The 17,991-nt window shown below is 47.7% G+C and overlaps 1 protein-coding gene across 2 annotated transcripts in view; it reads left to right on the top strand.

The window, feature by feature from the left end:
* LOC119382685 (proline-rich proteoglycan 2-like) overlaps positions 1–17,991 on the top strand; it is a 76,932-nt gene that overhangs the window by 6,253 nt on the left and 52,688 nt on the right. The window contains exons 2-7 of one of the 2 annotated variants that reach the window (XM_037650493.2): positions 42–131; positions 1,386–1,559; positions 1,665–1,754; positions 2,617–2,781; positions 5,190–5,354; positions 6,726–8,984. The exons of the other annotated variant lie outside the window; for it this stretch is intronic. Coding sequence (XP_037506421.1) covers positions 42–131; positions 1,386–1,559; positions 1,665–1,754; positions 2,617–2,781; positions 5,190–5,354; positions 6,726–6,832 — 791 coding nt within the window. The 3' untranslated portion in view covers positions 6,833–8,984. Of the gene's footprint in view, positions 1–41; positions 132–1,385; positions 1,560–1,664; positions 1,755–2,616; positions 2,782–5,189; positions 5,355–6,725; positions 8,985–17,991 lie in introns of those variants that run through there. 2 annotated transcript variants of the gene reach the window in all.

The following is a 17,991-nucleotide window of genomic DNA, read 5'->3' as shown; positions in this document are numbered from 1 at the left end:
CGGCCAGACTTAGCAATTATTGTGTCGTATGTACATCTCAGTTGGACTGTTTCGCCCCTACGGAGGCAACAACCCAGGCGTGAGCTACCTAGGACTCCCACATCAAGGGCACTACTTTGGAGCATTACCAGGTAAGCCAGTCTTCCAGGAAACCGCATGCCCTTCGTTTGCACGAACTGTAGTGAGTAGACCTACGTCATCGCAGTGTTACGACTTAACGGCATGCCGATATGCACGGGTTTGACGCAGTCACACAGCCTGCGAAAAACGAAAATTTTACTGAGTTATATTCTATAAGTCCTGGATAACTTCTTTTATGATGTAAGAGATCAGTATTTCCCGTCTTGCCTTCTCTGACAAAGCAACCTTGCGTGGTGGCTAGAAATAATGCATCGGCTTGGGAAGCACACTGTATCCACAAACACTATTCTCGCCATTTCTGTACCGTTGTCTGCGTGTTGCGGTTGTTTTGAAAGAAAACAAACGGACGCTCTCAGTAAACTGCCGTTTAAATGACTTGGCGCTAAGCCTAATTGTACAAGTAGCTGGCAAGGTCAATGGTTTTGTTCCACTCGGCGACCAATACGCTTCATGGACGCGACTTTGACAACCATGCGAAACGCGCCGGAGGCCTCTTGCGCAATGACGCTAGCGAGAAATTCGAGCGTACGAGAAAAGCAAAAAGAAATCGATGATAGATAAAAGACACCGCGGCACCCCTGAATGTAAACGCTGAGGACGTTAGCTTTAATTTCCGTTTGGGCTGCCTGCCAAACTTCTATGACTTACTCCCAGATGTTGCGCTGTCAGAGTCGAAGACCAATGGTAGGCCCCTCTCTTCGATATAACAAGTATTTGCGTTTCGCCGAAAATGAACAGAGACATACGAAATATGAGGCTTTCATCATCTGTCTAATACTACCACGGAGAATGAGAAGATTGCCCTTACTTCGAGGAAAGTAGTAACTATAGCTGTCATTCAAAACCTGGGCCGACTCTAGTTTTGTCGGAGCTCAAACGAAAGATGCAGTGTACCTAATCTCAGTGGAGAATAATCTGTCTCGACGCAATACAATGAAAAGCGAAACGGTACATAAATTCGAGTGCGATACTTAAACTCTATTATGTACTTAGCATACGTTCAGCATTGAGTACCATGGTCACTGCGCACTAATCACCCAACTGTGTACGACGTTTGAGAGCAGAATCACGTGACAAATTTTCCGAGCGTCACGGAGCGATCATTTTTCGCTACATGTCGACTGTAAAACTCACAACCAACCCTCTTTCTCTAACATTATCAACGCTGCCTACGTACTATACGGACAAATTACCCGTGCCCAATGTGTGTTTGTAGAGTGACTCTGTGCCCGATTATGTCTCAGGCCGTGACGTTCTTACGATACCTGCAAGGCTCCCTGCAAGGCTCCCTGCAAGGCTCCCTGCAAATCTCCCTGCAAGGCCCCCTGCAAGGCCCCCTGCAAGGCTCCCTGCGAGGCTCCCTTTACCACACGGTGGCAACTTCGGATTTCGAATTCATATCCAACGCAATCTGCCAGGTATACACATGCAGGCGCCAGGTCGTCTCATCAGACCGGTTGACAAGTGGGCGTGTGTGTCATCTCCTTCCTAATGTATGTGACTTTCATTCGCTGCCGACGCAGGACGAGCACCGTATGTTCCTCACCAGCCCTTGCCGCCTCATGGCGGTGGCGGCTGGAGATATGCCATTAGGCCGGTCAACTACCCTACAGGTATGTCTTCGGTTTCTTTGCGTATATTCTTAATATTTCGTTCAATTAGCTTATTCCTCTGACGAACAATGGTGGAGAGGGGATAGGAATTGCATGATTTCGAGCTGAAACAAAGAACAAAAGGGAAGAGCTCTGCCCACATGGAACCAAGATGGCATGAAAGTTGAGGTGCCAGTGATGGCCCTTGGAAAAGAGCGCAGCGCGTCTGAAAATTTAACAATGTCCCTTCGTGTCTAATGTAACTGACAACCGCAGAAAGCCCCCTCGAAGAGCGTTCTTGTTAGAAATTTAAAAGAGTAGGGTGCCGGAATTAACACCGCAGGAGAGAGCTTATGAACGTTTCTTCCCCTCAAGTACATAGCTATATAGCACAGAAGTATCAATACGTTTGCCGCGTTCATCCCAAACGTGAACATAACATTCACTTTGTGCTCACGAGGCTCTACTGTATCATGTGGTGGCTGGACTCCCTGAGATGCACTGTGGGCTTCTTTGACGTGACGTCTCATGATGGCGTCATGACACGACATCGTCACTTGGTCAAAGGTGGGTTGCTCCCGGAGGCAATGCAAAGCCACGTGAGGTGTAGAAAGCTTCCAATACCTGCGATCCCGGAGGCAGTGCAAAACAATGTTGCAAGCGGAAAGCTTTAGAAGGGAGAGGGTGACTAATACAGTCGACTGAGAAGAAGATGGCTTTCGCCTTCCAGTCGTCTAAGGCAATCGCATAAGGGACCGTGTGGATTTACGAGTTCTTCTTGGGCTACGATGACACAATGTTGGGCCAATTTCATCCTCGATGGGACTATATAGGCGCGGTGTAATGTGTTTCTAAATAGTACCGTCTTTCGTGCTTTTTCCAGATCCGGCTGCTACTCATAGACCGGTAATTCCGTGGAGACCAATTTATCCGTCAGGACGAGTGGTTACGTCAAAACTGCTAGTTCTCTCAGGACGAGCGGTCTGGCCAAGGCCAGTCAACAAGCCAGGCAAGCGGCCAGCACCGGGAGGCGGCAGCAATACTCCAGGTAAATTAATAAATCGGGTATGGTGCACTGGGCATAGTTGAAGAGCGGCTTACAATATCTATCCTATTATATGGGATCTTTCCTTAAATGCGAAGTATTTCTTAGCGAACCTTCGGCACTTTGAGCGTTTCCGTCCGTCCGTCCGTCCGTCCGTCCGTCCGTCCGTCCGTCCGTCCGTCCGTCCGTCCGTCTGTCTGTCTGTCTGTCTGTCTGTCTGTCTGTCTGTCTGTCTGTCTGTCTGTCTGTCTGTCTGTCTGTCTGTCTGTCTGTCTGTCTGTCTGTCTGTCTGTCTGTCTGTCTGTCTGTCTGTCTGTCTGTCTGTCTGTCTGTCTGTCTGTCTGTCTGTCTGTCTGTCTGTCTGTCTGTCTGTCTGTCTGTCTGTCTGTCTGTCTGTCTGTCTGTCTGTCTGTCTGTCTGTCTGTCTGTCTGTCTATCTATCTATCTATCTATCTATCTATCTATCTATCTATCTATCTATCTATCTATCTATCTATCTATCTATCTATCTATCTATCTATCTATCTATCTATCCGCCTACGTCAGGGTGATCCCCTCCTTTGCTCGGTGTGGACCAAAACTGGCTTGGGAAGGTAAGATGGTTTGAGGAATATAACTATCTGGTCATGACATGAATAACGTGAAAATACTGCCGTGTACGTCATCGAACCCTTTCCTCCGGACACATATGGCATATACCAGTATACCACAGCCCACGGTAAGCGGGTATGCGCCAGAGGTGATTGACAATTTATATCTTCCTAGGAATAGCGAGAACAACATTGGTAATTTAAATGCGAGAGCGCAAAGAAAGACCGATATCGGAAGCACTGACCCGACGAATGCAAAGAATAAAAAGCAGGAACCCAGCACGAATCGAACTCGAGCATTCTGCGTGGCAGTCAGGTTTTCTGCCCCAGAGCCACACCATGTCTTGAAACTGCTTTGGAAAAAGACCCTTTGCAGGCGTAATATCCGTGCAACCTCAATTGTGGTTGCGCTGCTGGCTATCTAATTTTATAGCAAAGCAATAAACATTAAACATGTGCTCCTATGATACAAGCGTCATGCAGAGTTAACGTCAGTTGTGGATCCAGTGCTGGCTCCGCTTTTACGGAATGGATGGATGGAAGAACCTTATTGTTTGTCCGGCAGATTAACGGCCCGGGCTCAGGTCTCCCATGTCGGGACGTCAAGGCCTTGCCTCTCCGCCGCTTCACGGGCCTGCTGGACTGGCCAGAGTTGGTACAGAAGTCTGACAAACATTACATTTGTATTCGTATGATTCAACACGCTATATTCAAGCATTGCTCGACCCCGGAGGAACACGCGAACAAAAGTTACGTATGATATCCACAGCATCGCTCCGTAAAGTGCACTTCGTTTCGACAACACCGACGTCTGTGCACTAAAGTCAGTGTTGATGTTACGTCGGGCCGTAAGTTACCCTTTAAACGCCAATGCAGTCGACGTGCCTGGTAAAGCCATGACGTGGACACAACTACTACGCTTACAAATATACGTCGACCCACCTCCTAACGCTTGGCACGAAGCCAAAAAAAAAAATGCAGCATACACAACTACTCGTTGATTGCTTCGCATGAAACAAATTCCCACAGGCATGTGATCTTTTAATTGTTCCAACTATTTTTCAATTCGCTCTCCTGGAGTATACTGAAAAGGTGTTTTGTCGGCCGAGAACTTAGTCTTACCTTAAGCATGCCCTTACAGTGGTTCCGTCCCGCCACGGTGATCTGGAGGTTATAGTGCTCGACCGCTAACCCGAAGGTCGTGGTATCGAACCCCGGCCGTGGTGGCCGCATTTCTATGGAGGCGAAATGCTAGAGACCCGTGTACATAGATTTAGGTGGGCGTTAAATAACACCAGATCGAAATTTCTAGAGCCCTCCACTACAGCGTCCCTTGTAAGAATATCGTGGTTTTGAGATGTAAGTATTATATATACAGTGGCTCTATACATACACCCTCGAAAAATAAAAATAAACCATGCAAACTGACTTCAAGCAAACACGTATAACCTCAAATATATATTGAGAAAGGCTAACTGTTCAGAGGTTTATCATGTTTGATATATCGAGACTTCACATTCGAGCTCACAAAAGACACGTAATCATTGCTTAAGAACGAACCCGGTGCTTCCTATCGCTCACAACTCTACCACAGTGGCATAACGGTGCATAATGGGAGGGAGAGGGTGACTAATACAGCCGACTGAGAAGGAGATGGCTGTGACGCTTCAGTCGTCTAAGGCAAGCGCGTAAGGGACCGTGTGCATTTACGAGTTCATCTTATGCGAAGATGGCACAATTTTGGGCCAATTTCATCCTCGATGGGCCTATACAGGCGCGGTGTAATGTGTTGCTGAATACCGTCTTTCGTACTATTTCCAGGTCCGGCTGCTACTGATAGGCCAGTAACTGCGTGGAGACCAACTTATCCGTCAGGACCAGTGGTTACATCAAAACCGTTGGTCCCATCAGGACCAGTGGTCCCATCAACGCCAGTCAACAAGCCAGGCAAGTGGCCAGAACCGAGTGGCGGAAGCAATCCTCCAGGTAATAAATCGTGTATAGTACGCTGGGCATAGTTGAAGAGCGGCTTAAAATATCTATCCTATTCTATGGGATCCTTTAATTGTCCTAGCTACTTTTCAATTTGATCTCCTGGAGTATACTGAAAAGGTGTTTTGCCAGCCGAAAACTTATTCTTGTCTTAATGCATGCCCTTACAATGGTTCCATCCCACTGTAAGTTCTTTGGTTACAAGATCTGTTGGTTATAGTGCTCCACCGCTAACCCGTAGGTCGTGGTATCGAACCCCGGCCGTGGCTGCCACATTTCGATGGAGGCGAAATGCTACAGACCTGTGTGCTTAGATTCAGGTGGACGTTAAAGAACACCAGATGGTCGCAAATTTCTCTAGCCCTCCACTACAGCATCCCTAGTAGTTATATCGTGGTTTTGGGATGTAAGAACCCCGACAATTATTATTATGTATACAGTGGCTCTAAAGATACACCCTCGAAAAATAAAAATAAAACATGCAAACTGATTTCAAGAGAACGTTGTGGCTAAACACGTATAACCTCAATTAGCGGTGCACTTTTTGTGGTTTGGGACAATCGACAGCCTGACCCCACTCCCACTCCTTCACCTCTTATCTTGTCGTACTCTTCACAAGCAGTCTTAAATCATGGTTCTCGAGCTTCTCTTGCTACTCCAACTAACATATTAATCACGCACACTGATGCTCGGAATAATAGCACGAATGGCAATCAGCTCGGCCAAATTTTCCACTGACCATTTCTCGCGTGTGTCGCTGCTGTATGGAGTGACGAGCGTCTATCAGCAGCAAGTAACAACAGGGTACTTTACTGACATTCACTGATACCTCTCATAACCGCTCACTAGTCACTCCTAGATAAGCCATTGCATGCCATTCCGCGAGATTTGTTCTTCACTACATGAAAAAAAAAAAGTTGGGACAGCTACGCGCCTAGTGGCGCACTAGTGGGGCAGCTACGCAACAACGGAACTGGTGGCCTTACCCTCACCCACTCCCTCCACCTCATCCTCACTTTCCTTTCCCACCCCTTGCTATACTATAATATACAAGACTATGCTTTCTCTCTCTCACTCTATTGCTATCTTTCTCTCTATCTTTCTCTCGTTCTATCGCCCATAGCAACGCACTCATATGGTTCTCTTTCTATGCGAAGCGAGGCACAGCTGTGCCAAGTGGTTGCGAGGCAACGCGCAGAGCAGTCATAGTCAGGCGCCGTTTGTGGTCTACGCGATACGGACAAATGAAAAGCTTGAACAGCTGCGCTGTTAAAAAGCGGATACTTTCCTATCTGAGTTGAGAGGTCTGTATTGGAAGATTCGATGCCAAATCGTTTTACTCTGTATTCCTGTCCTTCTGCGTAGGGAAGGGGACCAATGACGGCGCGCCATGTGACGACGAGTGCAAGCCCGGAGAGAACGACTCCAACATCCAGACTCATATTCACAAACGCTCCTTGACTCGACGGTAAACCTTGACTCCGTGGAGTTGAGGAAACTGCTTCTCCTCAACTCGAGGGTCCAGTGGTATTCATGGATGCTGCTCAGCGTTTCTTCTGACGAGGAGCACTTCACGAAGGCGTCTTCCACTCCAACGCACTTGAGAGACGCAGGGGTTGGGGGGTGGGGGGTGGGGGGAGAGATTATGCCAAAATACTATGTCTAAAGCATCCTGGGAGCATCGAAACAAGAACAGTTATTTTTTTTTATTTTCCGTTCTAAACTACTATTATAAGTTTTTGGGAGTCGGCGCTGCAGCGGCAGAAATGTTTATCCTGCGTTGTGGTTACAGAGCCAACAGAGCTGCGGGGATTGTTCTCTCTGGCAACATAACAGCCTAGTATGCGAGCGAACGATGCCATGTTTTGTTATTACTTCTAACAAGCATCGAAGATCACAACACGACGCGTAGGTGCAGTGTGCGTATTCTGGTGGCAATGTGATCAGTAATAGCTCACTCGAGACGACGAGTCTTTGGAAAGGGAGAACATACGCAGTGCTGCTGTTTTTAGTTCTCTCACAGAAATATTCCGCCGTAAGGCGGCAAACAGGTATAAAAGGGTACAAAATAGAAAACCACAGTAGCTGAGTTTTAACTTGACCCGCTCGGATCATCTTTGGAGACATATATTCCATCACCCAGAAAATGTGATCGTGGAACGAATGCTTCGCAGACGACCGCATTCCTGTGCGAGCGCCGTGTGTTTGTAAATGCGTCGTAGCGGACGTAGCGCATCTCTAGTTCGTTTATGTTAGTTTTATCAGCAAAAAAAAAAAGGAGTTCCTAAATTTCCTCGACGTAGTTATTATAACACAAAAGTTTATTTAAACTAGCCACTTCCGTGCGAGTTCGATGTTGTGCAAAGGCCCTTGTGTATGGCAGACGACACAGCAGATTGGTGCGCACCGCACCCGATCAAGCTTCCCGTTGTTTATGTTGGCACGCTCTGATGGCCCATCCATTGCATTTAGGGTCATTTCTACAATGAAAGAAAGCAAAAAAAAAAGCACCGCTAACAAAGAGCCCTCAGCGCGCCTTGGTTACTCAGAGGAAGAGCGGGAGCTCCTGAGATCACTGGTTCAAAAGTACGAGCACATCATTGAAAACCGTCGCACAAATGGCAGTTCTGTGGAAGCAAAGAACAATTCGTGGAGGAACAAAAATGTGTGCTGACTACAGCTCGCAACAACACATTAGGCCACGAACAGAAAAGCGGCTCCACAAACTCTGAGAGAAGCTTAACAATCGGTGAAAAAAAAAAAAAAAAGGACTCGCAAGGAAAGAGGGACACTCGCGCGACACGTATGTAAGCCAATTTTTCATGTGTTAAAGAAGCTGAAGATACATTATTATGCACTGTTATATGAGAACGGTACATGTATACGGAGAAGGGGGTGAAATAATGTTCATAAAAAGTAAATTAATAAAATAGCGGCTTCGAAGTAGAGAACACCTCTGCCGACGTTTGAACATTTGCTGACGTCGTGCACGCAGAGCAATCGAAATATTTCGGAGCTCCATAATTTCAAGTTCACGTGACACTTTTCGCACGGGCGAAAGGAGTTTGACGACGACATCCTTGCATAACAATCTACATTGACGCAAACCACGACACAAGAAAGTGGTAGACGCGTTCAAATTGCTGTCTCCTACTCAGAAACTCTATACGTGCGACAGGCCCGTAGCCAGGGGGGGGGGGGGGTGAGGCTAGCCCTCCCCCCCCCCCCTCCCGGAAATTTTGGTGAATTAGGCGTTTTTACCAAAAATAAGTAGTAAAGATAGGTGTTTTCTCAAAAAGTCAGGGTTTTCAGCAAGTGCCCCCCCCCCCTCCCCCCCCGAAAAAAATTCCTGGCTACGGGCCTGACGTGCGACTTTTCGGACTTTCGAGGCATTACGTGGGTACACACTGGTACACCACCAGTTGCAAAAGTAAGATAGTATACTTGCTTCGTTCGTTAAACTTTCTTCCACTTGTTACCTAAGATCGTTTGAACGCAGTCACGCGCGATACTTTGTGAAAGGGCTGGCATGGCGTCGAACTTCAGACACGGCACACTGCAGAAGCACCCAGTTTTACCGCTGTTGCTTGTTGAAAGAGAAATAAAAGCGTACGCATGTGCAGATTGCGTTGTCATTCTGACTCGGACATGCTCATATATCAGCAGAAAGGAGGATCAACATTTAACACGAGAAAAACATCGAAGTTTGCAGTTTAAAACAACCGCCTGTCTCTTCACCACAGGACGAGGCTTTTCATTTTGTCCACAGGACTATTCCCTATACGGCCATGGCGCGCGAGTGTGTTCAAGAAAACACACAGCTGCACCACGCGCGTTTGATCCTATAGATAAAGCATGGGGGCTATGCCTGACTTGACAATTGTTTGAGGCCATGTCACAGGTGGCCGGCACCTGCCATATGTGGTTCAGCGTGCAAGTAATACGCATAATATTGACTGGCAGAGAATGGCAAAATGAGGTGAGAAAGGGCAAAAGAAGAAAAATATTGGAAGGTTGTCCCCCTTAAGAACCACCCGTAGTTGTTAATACGCCTAATTAACAGTGCAATCATTTGCGTGAGTGAGTGCGGAGACGGGAGAAAGGGGAGTGTGGGAAAGCCCTGTAGGTAGTCAAAACTAGGACTATTTCGCGATAGAACAGGAATCCTTAGCACTCGACGATGCTGTTATCTCTTTCATAGGTACTGACCACGGTGTAAGAAACGTGGTACTGACAAAGTCCACTGATATCGAGGACAGGTTCTCTAAGAGAGAGAAAGATGAAAGACACGAGAGATAATAAAATGAACGCGTCTCATCCTCCGTGTTTACGCCTTTCCTTCTTTGTTACTCAGAGGCCTGTCTATATACGTTTGCCATTAAATGCACGGAAGGAGTGCACACGGCAGCTGGAGGGCCCTAGTTTGGCACATCACCGGCGTTTGACCAATGTTCCTCGCTTACCAAACATAACGGGTTGTATAAGATGTATATTAGAAGGAAAATATCCCGGGTCTCTGTTTGCGAACAGTGCAAAACGCTTCACCTGTGCTGGCTGCTTCGAACAGCTGCTAGGCGCCGTCGTCAGATGAGCCTGTCAGCTGCGTTCCCGAGTCTTCATGCCCGGAAGCCCGTCGCGAGATGTGCGACCCATGCGTGCTCAAGGACCACGTGTGCTGCCGCCGGGAGCCGAGACCGCAGCGCTCGGCGGCCGACAAGGACCGCATGTCAGCCGTGCTCCACGAGGACAGGATATGTATACGCAGTCGTCCTCACTCGCTCCTTTTGGACACAATAGAGAGTTTTGGTGCCGGGTACTCCAAGCCGCTTGCGTACGCACTCTCTTGCGTCCCTTTGTACTCCCAGCCGCACCCATGGAGAATGCAAAGGAACGCAAGGACTTACGTACGCAAGCCCTTCCGTTACACTCTATTCCGCTAGGGTGCGGCAGGAGTACAAAGGAACTCAAGAGCGTGCGTACGCAAGCGGCTTGGGGTCCCCGGCACTAGAACTCTCTAATGACTTCATGGGCACATTTCATCCTACTTCTGTACCGGGACGTGGTGATTACCGATAATTTCTGACTAAATTCAACTGCCGTACTTACCCGCATACTATATATACCCAGCACCGATTATTGTTGGCTAGCACTGGCTATTACTGTCGGCTAATATTGGGGATCTGCTGTTATAATACAAACGCTATCTTCATTCAATTCCATTCCATTGTTTGAAAAAAATTTTTATCGCGCACAAAAGGCGGGGACACAGAAAAAAGGTACAAACGAACGAAACTTTCTTTCTGCGTCTCCGTCTTTTGTGCGCGCTAAAAAAAAAAGTTTCAAACATGAATTCATACCAACTCGCCCAGCTATCCGTTTTACTGCCATTCCATTCACTCGTTTGTCGACCAACACTTCCAAGCACAGTGGGTGTCACGGACAAAATTAGCCTTGCTTAACTAGCCCAACGCCTATTTGTTTAAAATAGCACAGGTGTCGACCAACCGGAAACGTAATCACGCGACAATGCGTCTTCCTGCGCCGCGTGCTCTCCGCATCTGATTGTGCTACGCTCAGAGCAAAGCGCCAGAGCACGCAGAGCGCACTATAGTGCCAGGTTACTCCCAATTAAAACGCTCCAAATGTGAGACCATATAAATGCAGCACTGATACCCGTTAAGGGGGACATCACAGTTCATAATGCAACATAAAATCCCGATGACAAGCAATCAGTGACGTTTATGCATTTAGTGTCTGTGTGACGTTATGCTTTTAGTGTCTCCGTCAACGCGCTTTTTGTTGTAGAAACGTCAACCTCAAATGTGACATCAATGATCCGCGTAAAAAAGCGTAAGTTTGTCTCGTTGGTGCAGATATGGTAATGAAAAATTCAGAAGAAGAACGTAGCAAGCTAAGCTGGATCAGTAAGGTGCACCGCAGGAATACCAAATACACTGGCTAAACGTGAAGCCCCAGAAAAATTACGTAAAGAGAAGAATTGCCGGTGGCAGGACGGTTCCGTTGGCGTAATATGACACTTAGCTCAGATCATTATGACGTCAACTACTATGGGAGCGTATTGCTAAGGCAGTAGTCTCCCACTAACTTCTTAGCACAATAATACTGAGCTCAAAAACTAACTACAGGGCAATGTTTACGCTTTTAGCGCGCTAAAAGGAACCAGATACGAGAAAAATGATGGTAGTTCATGATGTCACCCATTAATCCAGCACCGCGTACTTGTTAATATTTGAAAAGAGAACCTTGATCCTCACGTTCTGTAATATACATCATTTTACCGCTAAAACAAGTGCAAATGCAGCTGTGAAAACCTAATGGCAACTTCCCTAAGCACTCGGGCGCCGTAGTAGTAGAGCCCCCGCACCTATTGACAGTGCGGAGACTTTACCACTATGGTAGAGCCTTCAACACAATTCAGCGTTTGACTAGTCGTGGCAGTCACGACATAAGCGTCCGCGCATGTGGCACAGTAGCATGCGACATTTATCGACAATACACCTGTTAGTATCTAGTTGCCACTCGCGTTGCAAGTAGAAAACGGCTTTGCAAATACGCGTCAACGTGGCACGATAACTGGACCCTTTCCGGTGTGTGGCCGGAATCCTCCCAGAAAAGACAGCAAAAAGACGGTTCCCAGTTCACTACGTGCTCAGAGGAAGGAGTATATGCAGTCACGGAGAGTACCCGTTCGTGGTAAGCGGCTACACTACTACGTCTAGGGCGTCTGTCCTATTATGCATCTATATGAGCGCACTGCCTTCTCTAATATACCTGACGCCTCTGCGATGTCGTGCCGCAAAGAAACGAGCTTAAACAAACTCTTTAAGAATCCGCGCATTAAAGACAGCTTCTCCACAAACGCCATCATATTGTAAGGAAGCAATCTTTGCCACCCAATGTGGAGAAGTGAGGTTTTTTAATTTATTTTATATATTTATTGACACTGCAGGCCAATATGTTGGCGCCTGCAGAAGGGGCAATACAATGACAAAATAATGACAAGACAAGACAATGCAAAAAGAAAATAAAGTAAAATAAAGTCACAGTTTCGCGGCAAGGGCGAAGCAATGAATGCGATAGCAAGAAACTAATGCTATACGAAGTGAGGCTCGCCAATAGATACTCTCAGTTTGAACAGCGCTCCTGTTGCAAAGGCGGTCGAAGCAGCGAAGGAAACTAGCGTGCTTCAAGTGTCGAGCTATGACACTTGATAGTTCGCGCTCATCTTCTGTTTGTTCGTTTAGCGGCGTCCCTTGAGCTCGAATGACTTTCGCACGCTCCGTAACATGAGCGCGGACATCACGGTGAACGCTTGAAACATTCCTCTTACCCTCGCCACGAGAAAACCGCGCGAGCAGACAGCGGAAGGGCAAGCTTCTCCCTGCGCAAATATAAGAAGAAGCGAGCGAGCTCGCCGACGACTTTCAAATGAGCCCGTCGCGCTTCTAGCGACATCTCGCTGCTAATGAAGAAACGCTTATTATCGCCTGTCGCCTGCAGTCCGTCCAGCGGTAAAGGGTGTGTATATAACGCTCGCCGTTAGCTACGTGGAGGATCTGCGTTTCGTGGCGTAGTGGATAGCGCCACTCGCTGCGGAGCAAGAGGTCCCTGGTTCGATTCCGCGCTTCGGAAGCATTTTTCTGAATTATTTTTCTTTGGGGCTTTTATATATATATATATATATATATATATATATATATATATATATATATATATATACGGTGCATGACGGCGGCGACGGCAAAATTCAGCCGAGACTGTCCATATAATTGCTATCGTAATAAAATAAAATATAAACATTACAAGAAAATGATGCAACCTATTGCCATATTGGAGAAGACAAAATGCTTGCTTAGCAATAGACGAAATAACACTTTGGTGAAGAACTCTGTGCAAACAACAGCAGGAAACTGAAACGTCACACACCAAATACAAAAAGCAATGAAAAGAAACGCACAGATTGAATCACACTTTCATGGAAAAAATAAGCAAAAATTCAGCAAGCACATTGGGCAGATACGTCAGAAAAAATTGATTCTCCTAAAGGACCGCGTATTGCGGAGACGCGAGGTTTGACGAGACATTTGGGAACTACACAGTGAAGCCGGCTTCTCCCCAAAAGGCATCATAATGTGGAGAAGCTAGCTTTGGCAAGCACTTCATGCAGCTACTTACGAATGATAGCTTCTCCTCACACAACGGCGTATTGCGGGGAAGCGAGCTTTGGCGACCGCTTTTGAGAGCAAGGGTACCAACCCGCAGTCGTTAAGGTTTTAAATGCGAATGCATTTCTTAGTCGAGCTATGTCAGGCGCCGTGCGGCGTCCGCGATCTCTCCGCTCCCGCCCCTTTCTCCCATAGCAACAGCTGCGAGCGCGCGCGCTCCTCCTCGCCCCTAGCAACCGGAGCAGGTGGTGCGGGCGGATCAGCGGAGAGTGAGTGGAGAGGAGGAGCGCGCTCGGGCGCGTGAGGGCGCTCGCATCGCGGGAGCTCGGCGGAGCTCTCGCGTGTGTGGGAGAGTGTGGGCGAGGGTATGGGCGTGCTTCGGCGCTTCTCCTCTCGGCGGGCGCCCCACTTTCCCGTTCGCTCGCTTGCAAGCGTATATAAATGGAGCGGAGCGCGCGCTCTACTCTCTCTTGACCCGTTCGCCGGCTTTCGCTGACGCGAGATGGCTGACGTGGAAGACAAGGTACCTCGCGCCCAACCTCGCCCGAGACGCCGTTGCCGCAGCTCGATGTGGCCATGGAAAGTGTCTGTGCGCGCTCCAAAAGCTCTGACCCCGTTGTCTTGGTTGGTGACTTTAACGTTGACGTACGAAAGACGAGTGGACAGTGGCTTGTCGAGTACATGCGCACCAAGCACTCTATACAGTGTGCCTCTACCGCATCCGAACCCTGCCCCACAACCATTCACGGTACTTGCATTGATATAGTCTTTACCCGAAACTGTGACGCCCGCATGCTTCTCATCAAAGACCCTCTGACCGTGCACTTTACCGACCACAAGGCAGTGATCGTGGCCGTCAAGTGCAACGGTAACACAAACAGGTGTTAAATAAATGGTTACCCTACAAATCACCGTCTCGTCATTCATTATATAATTACTTCGCCGCACACTCGCGCCCAAAGAAATGCATTCGCATTTCCTCACGATTCCCTTCGGGGAGGTGGGGTGATTTTTTTCTTTCTAAACGGTGCTTTAACGTGGGGTGAGACTTCGTTTGGACAAAAAATTCGATTTAGGGATTTTGCAATCATCTGATAGAGAATTTCATCTTTCAGAAAATCATACTTAAGTTTTTTATCCACTCCGAAGCTTGCGTTCTTTACGACTCGACCAGTGCGGTGGGGGGGGAGAAGGGGCGGTGCATTGAATGCCCCCCCCCCCCTAATGGGGAACCCTGCGAACGCCTATGCAGCTAAGAGTGTCCTCCAGATGCTCCTTGAGTCTAGGGGCACTTGTACTTAACTTTACACGCGCCCATTATCAGTGGCTTTTAAACCTGCGACCTCCAGCAGCCGAGGCAAACGCTCAATCGGAGGCGAGGCCTCGACTGCGGTAAACATAACGCGCGCGCGCGCGCGTTTATGTGCGGATGCACGCACTGCACCCATTTGTCACTAAACCCCCTTTACATTCCATTTTGGAGAAACTGTCTGATGTCATAGCAGGGGCGTAGCCAAGGGGGGGGGGGTTGGGGGGGTTCAAACTCTCCCGAAATTTTTCAGTTTTGCTTGCGTATATAGACACGCACACATACAAACGCACGCGCGAACATACATAAAGTATGGTTGAACCCCCCCCCCCCCCCCCCCCCGAAAAAAAATTTCTGGCTACGCCCCTGTGTCATAGGTTGTTTGCATTGACGTGTATGATGGTTAAAACGCAGATGCTGTGGAACAAGTAACCAGGATACAGAAGATAGCTGAGGCGGTGCAAGGCAATGTCCACAAAAAGATCACGACGGTAAACTGATACCACTCTTTCCCCTTACTTTGCTTTATTCAAGCTTTAATGTGTGCGTTTTTCTTGCTGCTGCATGTTAGGCAAGCTGCCCGCTTGCCGCACTGATTACATGGAAGTCCATCAATAGATTCTGCACGATAAATCACATTGCGGATGAGAACAATGTATGACGTGTTATTAAGAGCGTTCTAATGATCGTTAAGACAATATATGCTCCATGAAATGATAAGTTTCCTCAAAAGGAAAACGGCGAATGGTTCCTTCACGATGCGCCGAGCTTAGTGATCCTTCGCAAGCGTCTAATTTCCACGTGCTATATAGAATAAATGTCGGGCCAAATCCTCGTAAGTTAAACATAAACTCCATTCTCCGGTAACAACTAATAAGCCTTAACATTAAACACCTGATAGGTTATAACTTACGAAATACGAACCTCATAAATTTCACGAAATAAGGAGGGGTAAGAAGTCGCTTTCAGCGAAGGAGTCGTAAGCGCATTCAGTCTTGATTCCATCACTTCTCTTAACCTGGACTCCTGAACACATAAGCCACCGTCTGCCGCGGTATTATAGTGGTTACGGTGTTAGGCTGCTGACCCGAAGGTCACGGGTTCGAGCCCGGCCACGGTGGGCGCATTTCCATCGAGGCAAAATGCTAGAGGGCCGTGTACTGTGCAATGTCAGTGCACATTAAAGAACACCAGATGGTCGAAATTGTTTGACAAGAATTTAAGGGCTCGTTTTTTTTTTTTTTTTTGTTAGACACAACCTTGATGAAAACCGACAGCGAAGCCAAGTAAGGCATGTAGGGAACGTCATTTGTGGTCTTATAACTGTATTGCAGTAATTACGATATAAATGTGAAGCAATTAAATTGGACGAAAAGACAACTTGCCGCGGAAAGGGATCGAACCTGCAACCTTCGGATAACGCGCCCGACCCGAAGGTTGCAGGTTCGGCCTTTGCCGGTGGCAAGTTGTCTTTTCGCCCACTTTACTTTCTTCACAGTTATATCGTAATTACTACGCTACTGTAAAAAAAACTACAAATAACGTACCCTATACTTTCCTTTTTCTTCACTCTTTGCTGGTTTTCATTTACGTGCATGCATCTGCTCATCCAACGAGCTCAACACCCGAAAGGTTGCCGACCTCGGCACTGCACTGCACTGCACTGCACTACAGGACGTACGAGTGTAAGTCATTGTGTGCTGCCGGCGCGATGCTTGAGTGAGGCGTGGCCCACCTGGTCGTCTCTCGCAGGCCAAGGACGTGATGCTCACGCACGAGATCGCCTACCCGGGATTCTTGGGAATGCGGACGGACCCCTTCCATGCGGGCAGGATGCGGCTGTGAGTGTTACATCGCCGTGACGTGTAAGGCCGTGAGACTATATCGAACGCGCTAACCCGTGGTGTTTCTCAGAATTGAGGTATCGCCGTGAACCCTAACAGCTCCTGGCTCTCTGCGTTCAGGCAGTGGAGACCGCTCTCTGCACTGCGTGACAGGTCGTTGAGCCACTGTGTTGAGTGCGAAGATCTCTTTCGTAATAGCTCGTCTCCGTGGCGTTTGTGAGCGTATATATATATATATATATATATATATATATATATATATATATATATGGTATGAATCACACTTGTCTAGAGCGACCAGTCCGCCGCCTAAGCCGTCGTTTTTTTTTTTTTTTTGCTAAAATATTTATTTTTACATACTGCAGCCCAATTTGGGCGATAGGAGTGGGTTTTCTCTAGATCAGCGCACACAAGAATACAATTATTAACAACAAACAACCAAGAATAGAACTCCTGTTACACAAATCGCGAACCAATACATTCATGCAAGAACTTACAACTCTTAATAAACAAATCGCGAATCAATACATTCATGCAAGAAATCTTCTAAAGGCAACGATCTCGTTGATCCAGGCAATGCATTCCATTTTTCCATAGTGTGCGGACTTTTGGCTCCATATGCAGAGACTGGGCGCGTAATAATGTCATACATAGGCATACCGCATGATAGATCCCTGTGTGCTATAATTCAAGCATGAATGGAAGCTTGTAGCTATTCGTGAGGTAGCAGCTGCGGACGTTGCCAGCGTCCACAACCACGCGCTCGACCGCTCAAGACAAGTGTAATTCAGACTGTACAACGTTTACGCTTAAACAACGCCCGACAGACAGCAAACCAAAGGAGGTAGAAAATTGATCCTGAGCCACGATAGGACATTTCCCGTGGCTCCATCGTTGCCTTGGGAAGCTAAACGCCACGAATCGATCGATCAGCCGCTCCCGGGTTTAGAAACGGCTTTCGCAACTCGGTGGTTGTTTACTGTGTATTCCGAAGTCACGCTAATGAAAAGCCGATTTCCATTTATACCCGAAGAAATGCGAGCTTAGTGGATGCAATGGGTGTCTCGTTTGCTTTCTTCACGACTATATATTAGACATGTATACGCTGGCTCGCTTCTTCAGGAGGCTGGTCATCTTCGGGACGTCACTGGTGGTGGTCGTTTTCGTGCTGTCTCTGGTGGCCACCATCGTAATCGGAATCTCGATGCGCAACCCGGAGACGAGGCCCGTAGAGAAGAGCAAGTTCTCAAACTTCGCCGGCCTGGCAATTCTCTTGTGCGTACGCGCACGGC

This window comes from Rhipicephalus sanguineus, chromosome 2, assembly GCF_013339695.2.
Source record: "Rhipicephalus sanguineus isolate Rsan-2018 chromosome 2, BIME_Rsan_1.4, whole genome shotgun sequence".
NCBI lineage: Eukaryota > Metazoa > Arthropoda > Arachnida > Ixodida > Ixodidae > Rhipicephalus > Rhipicephalus sanguineus.
This window is presented reverse-complemented; position numbering and strand designations above follow the sequence as displayed.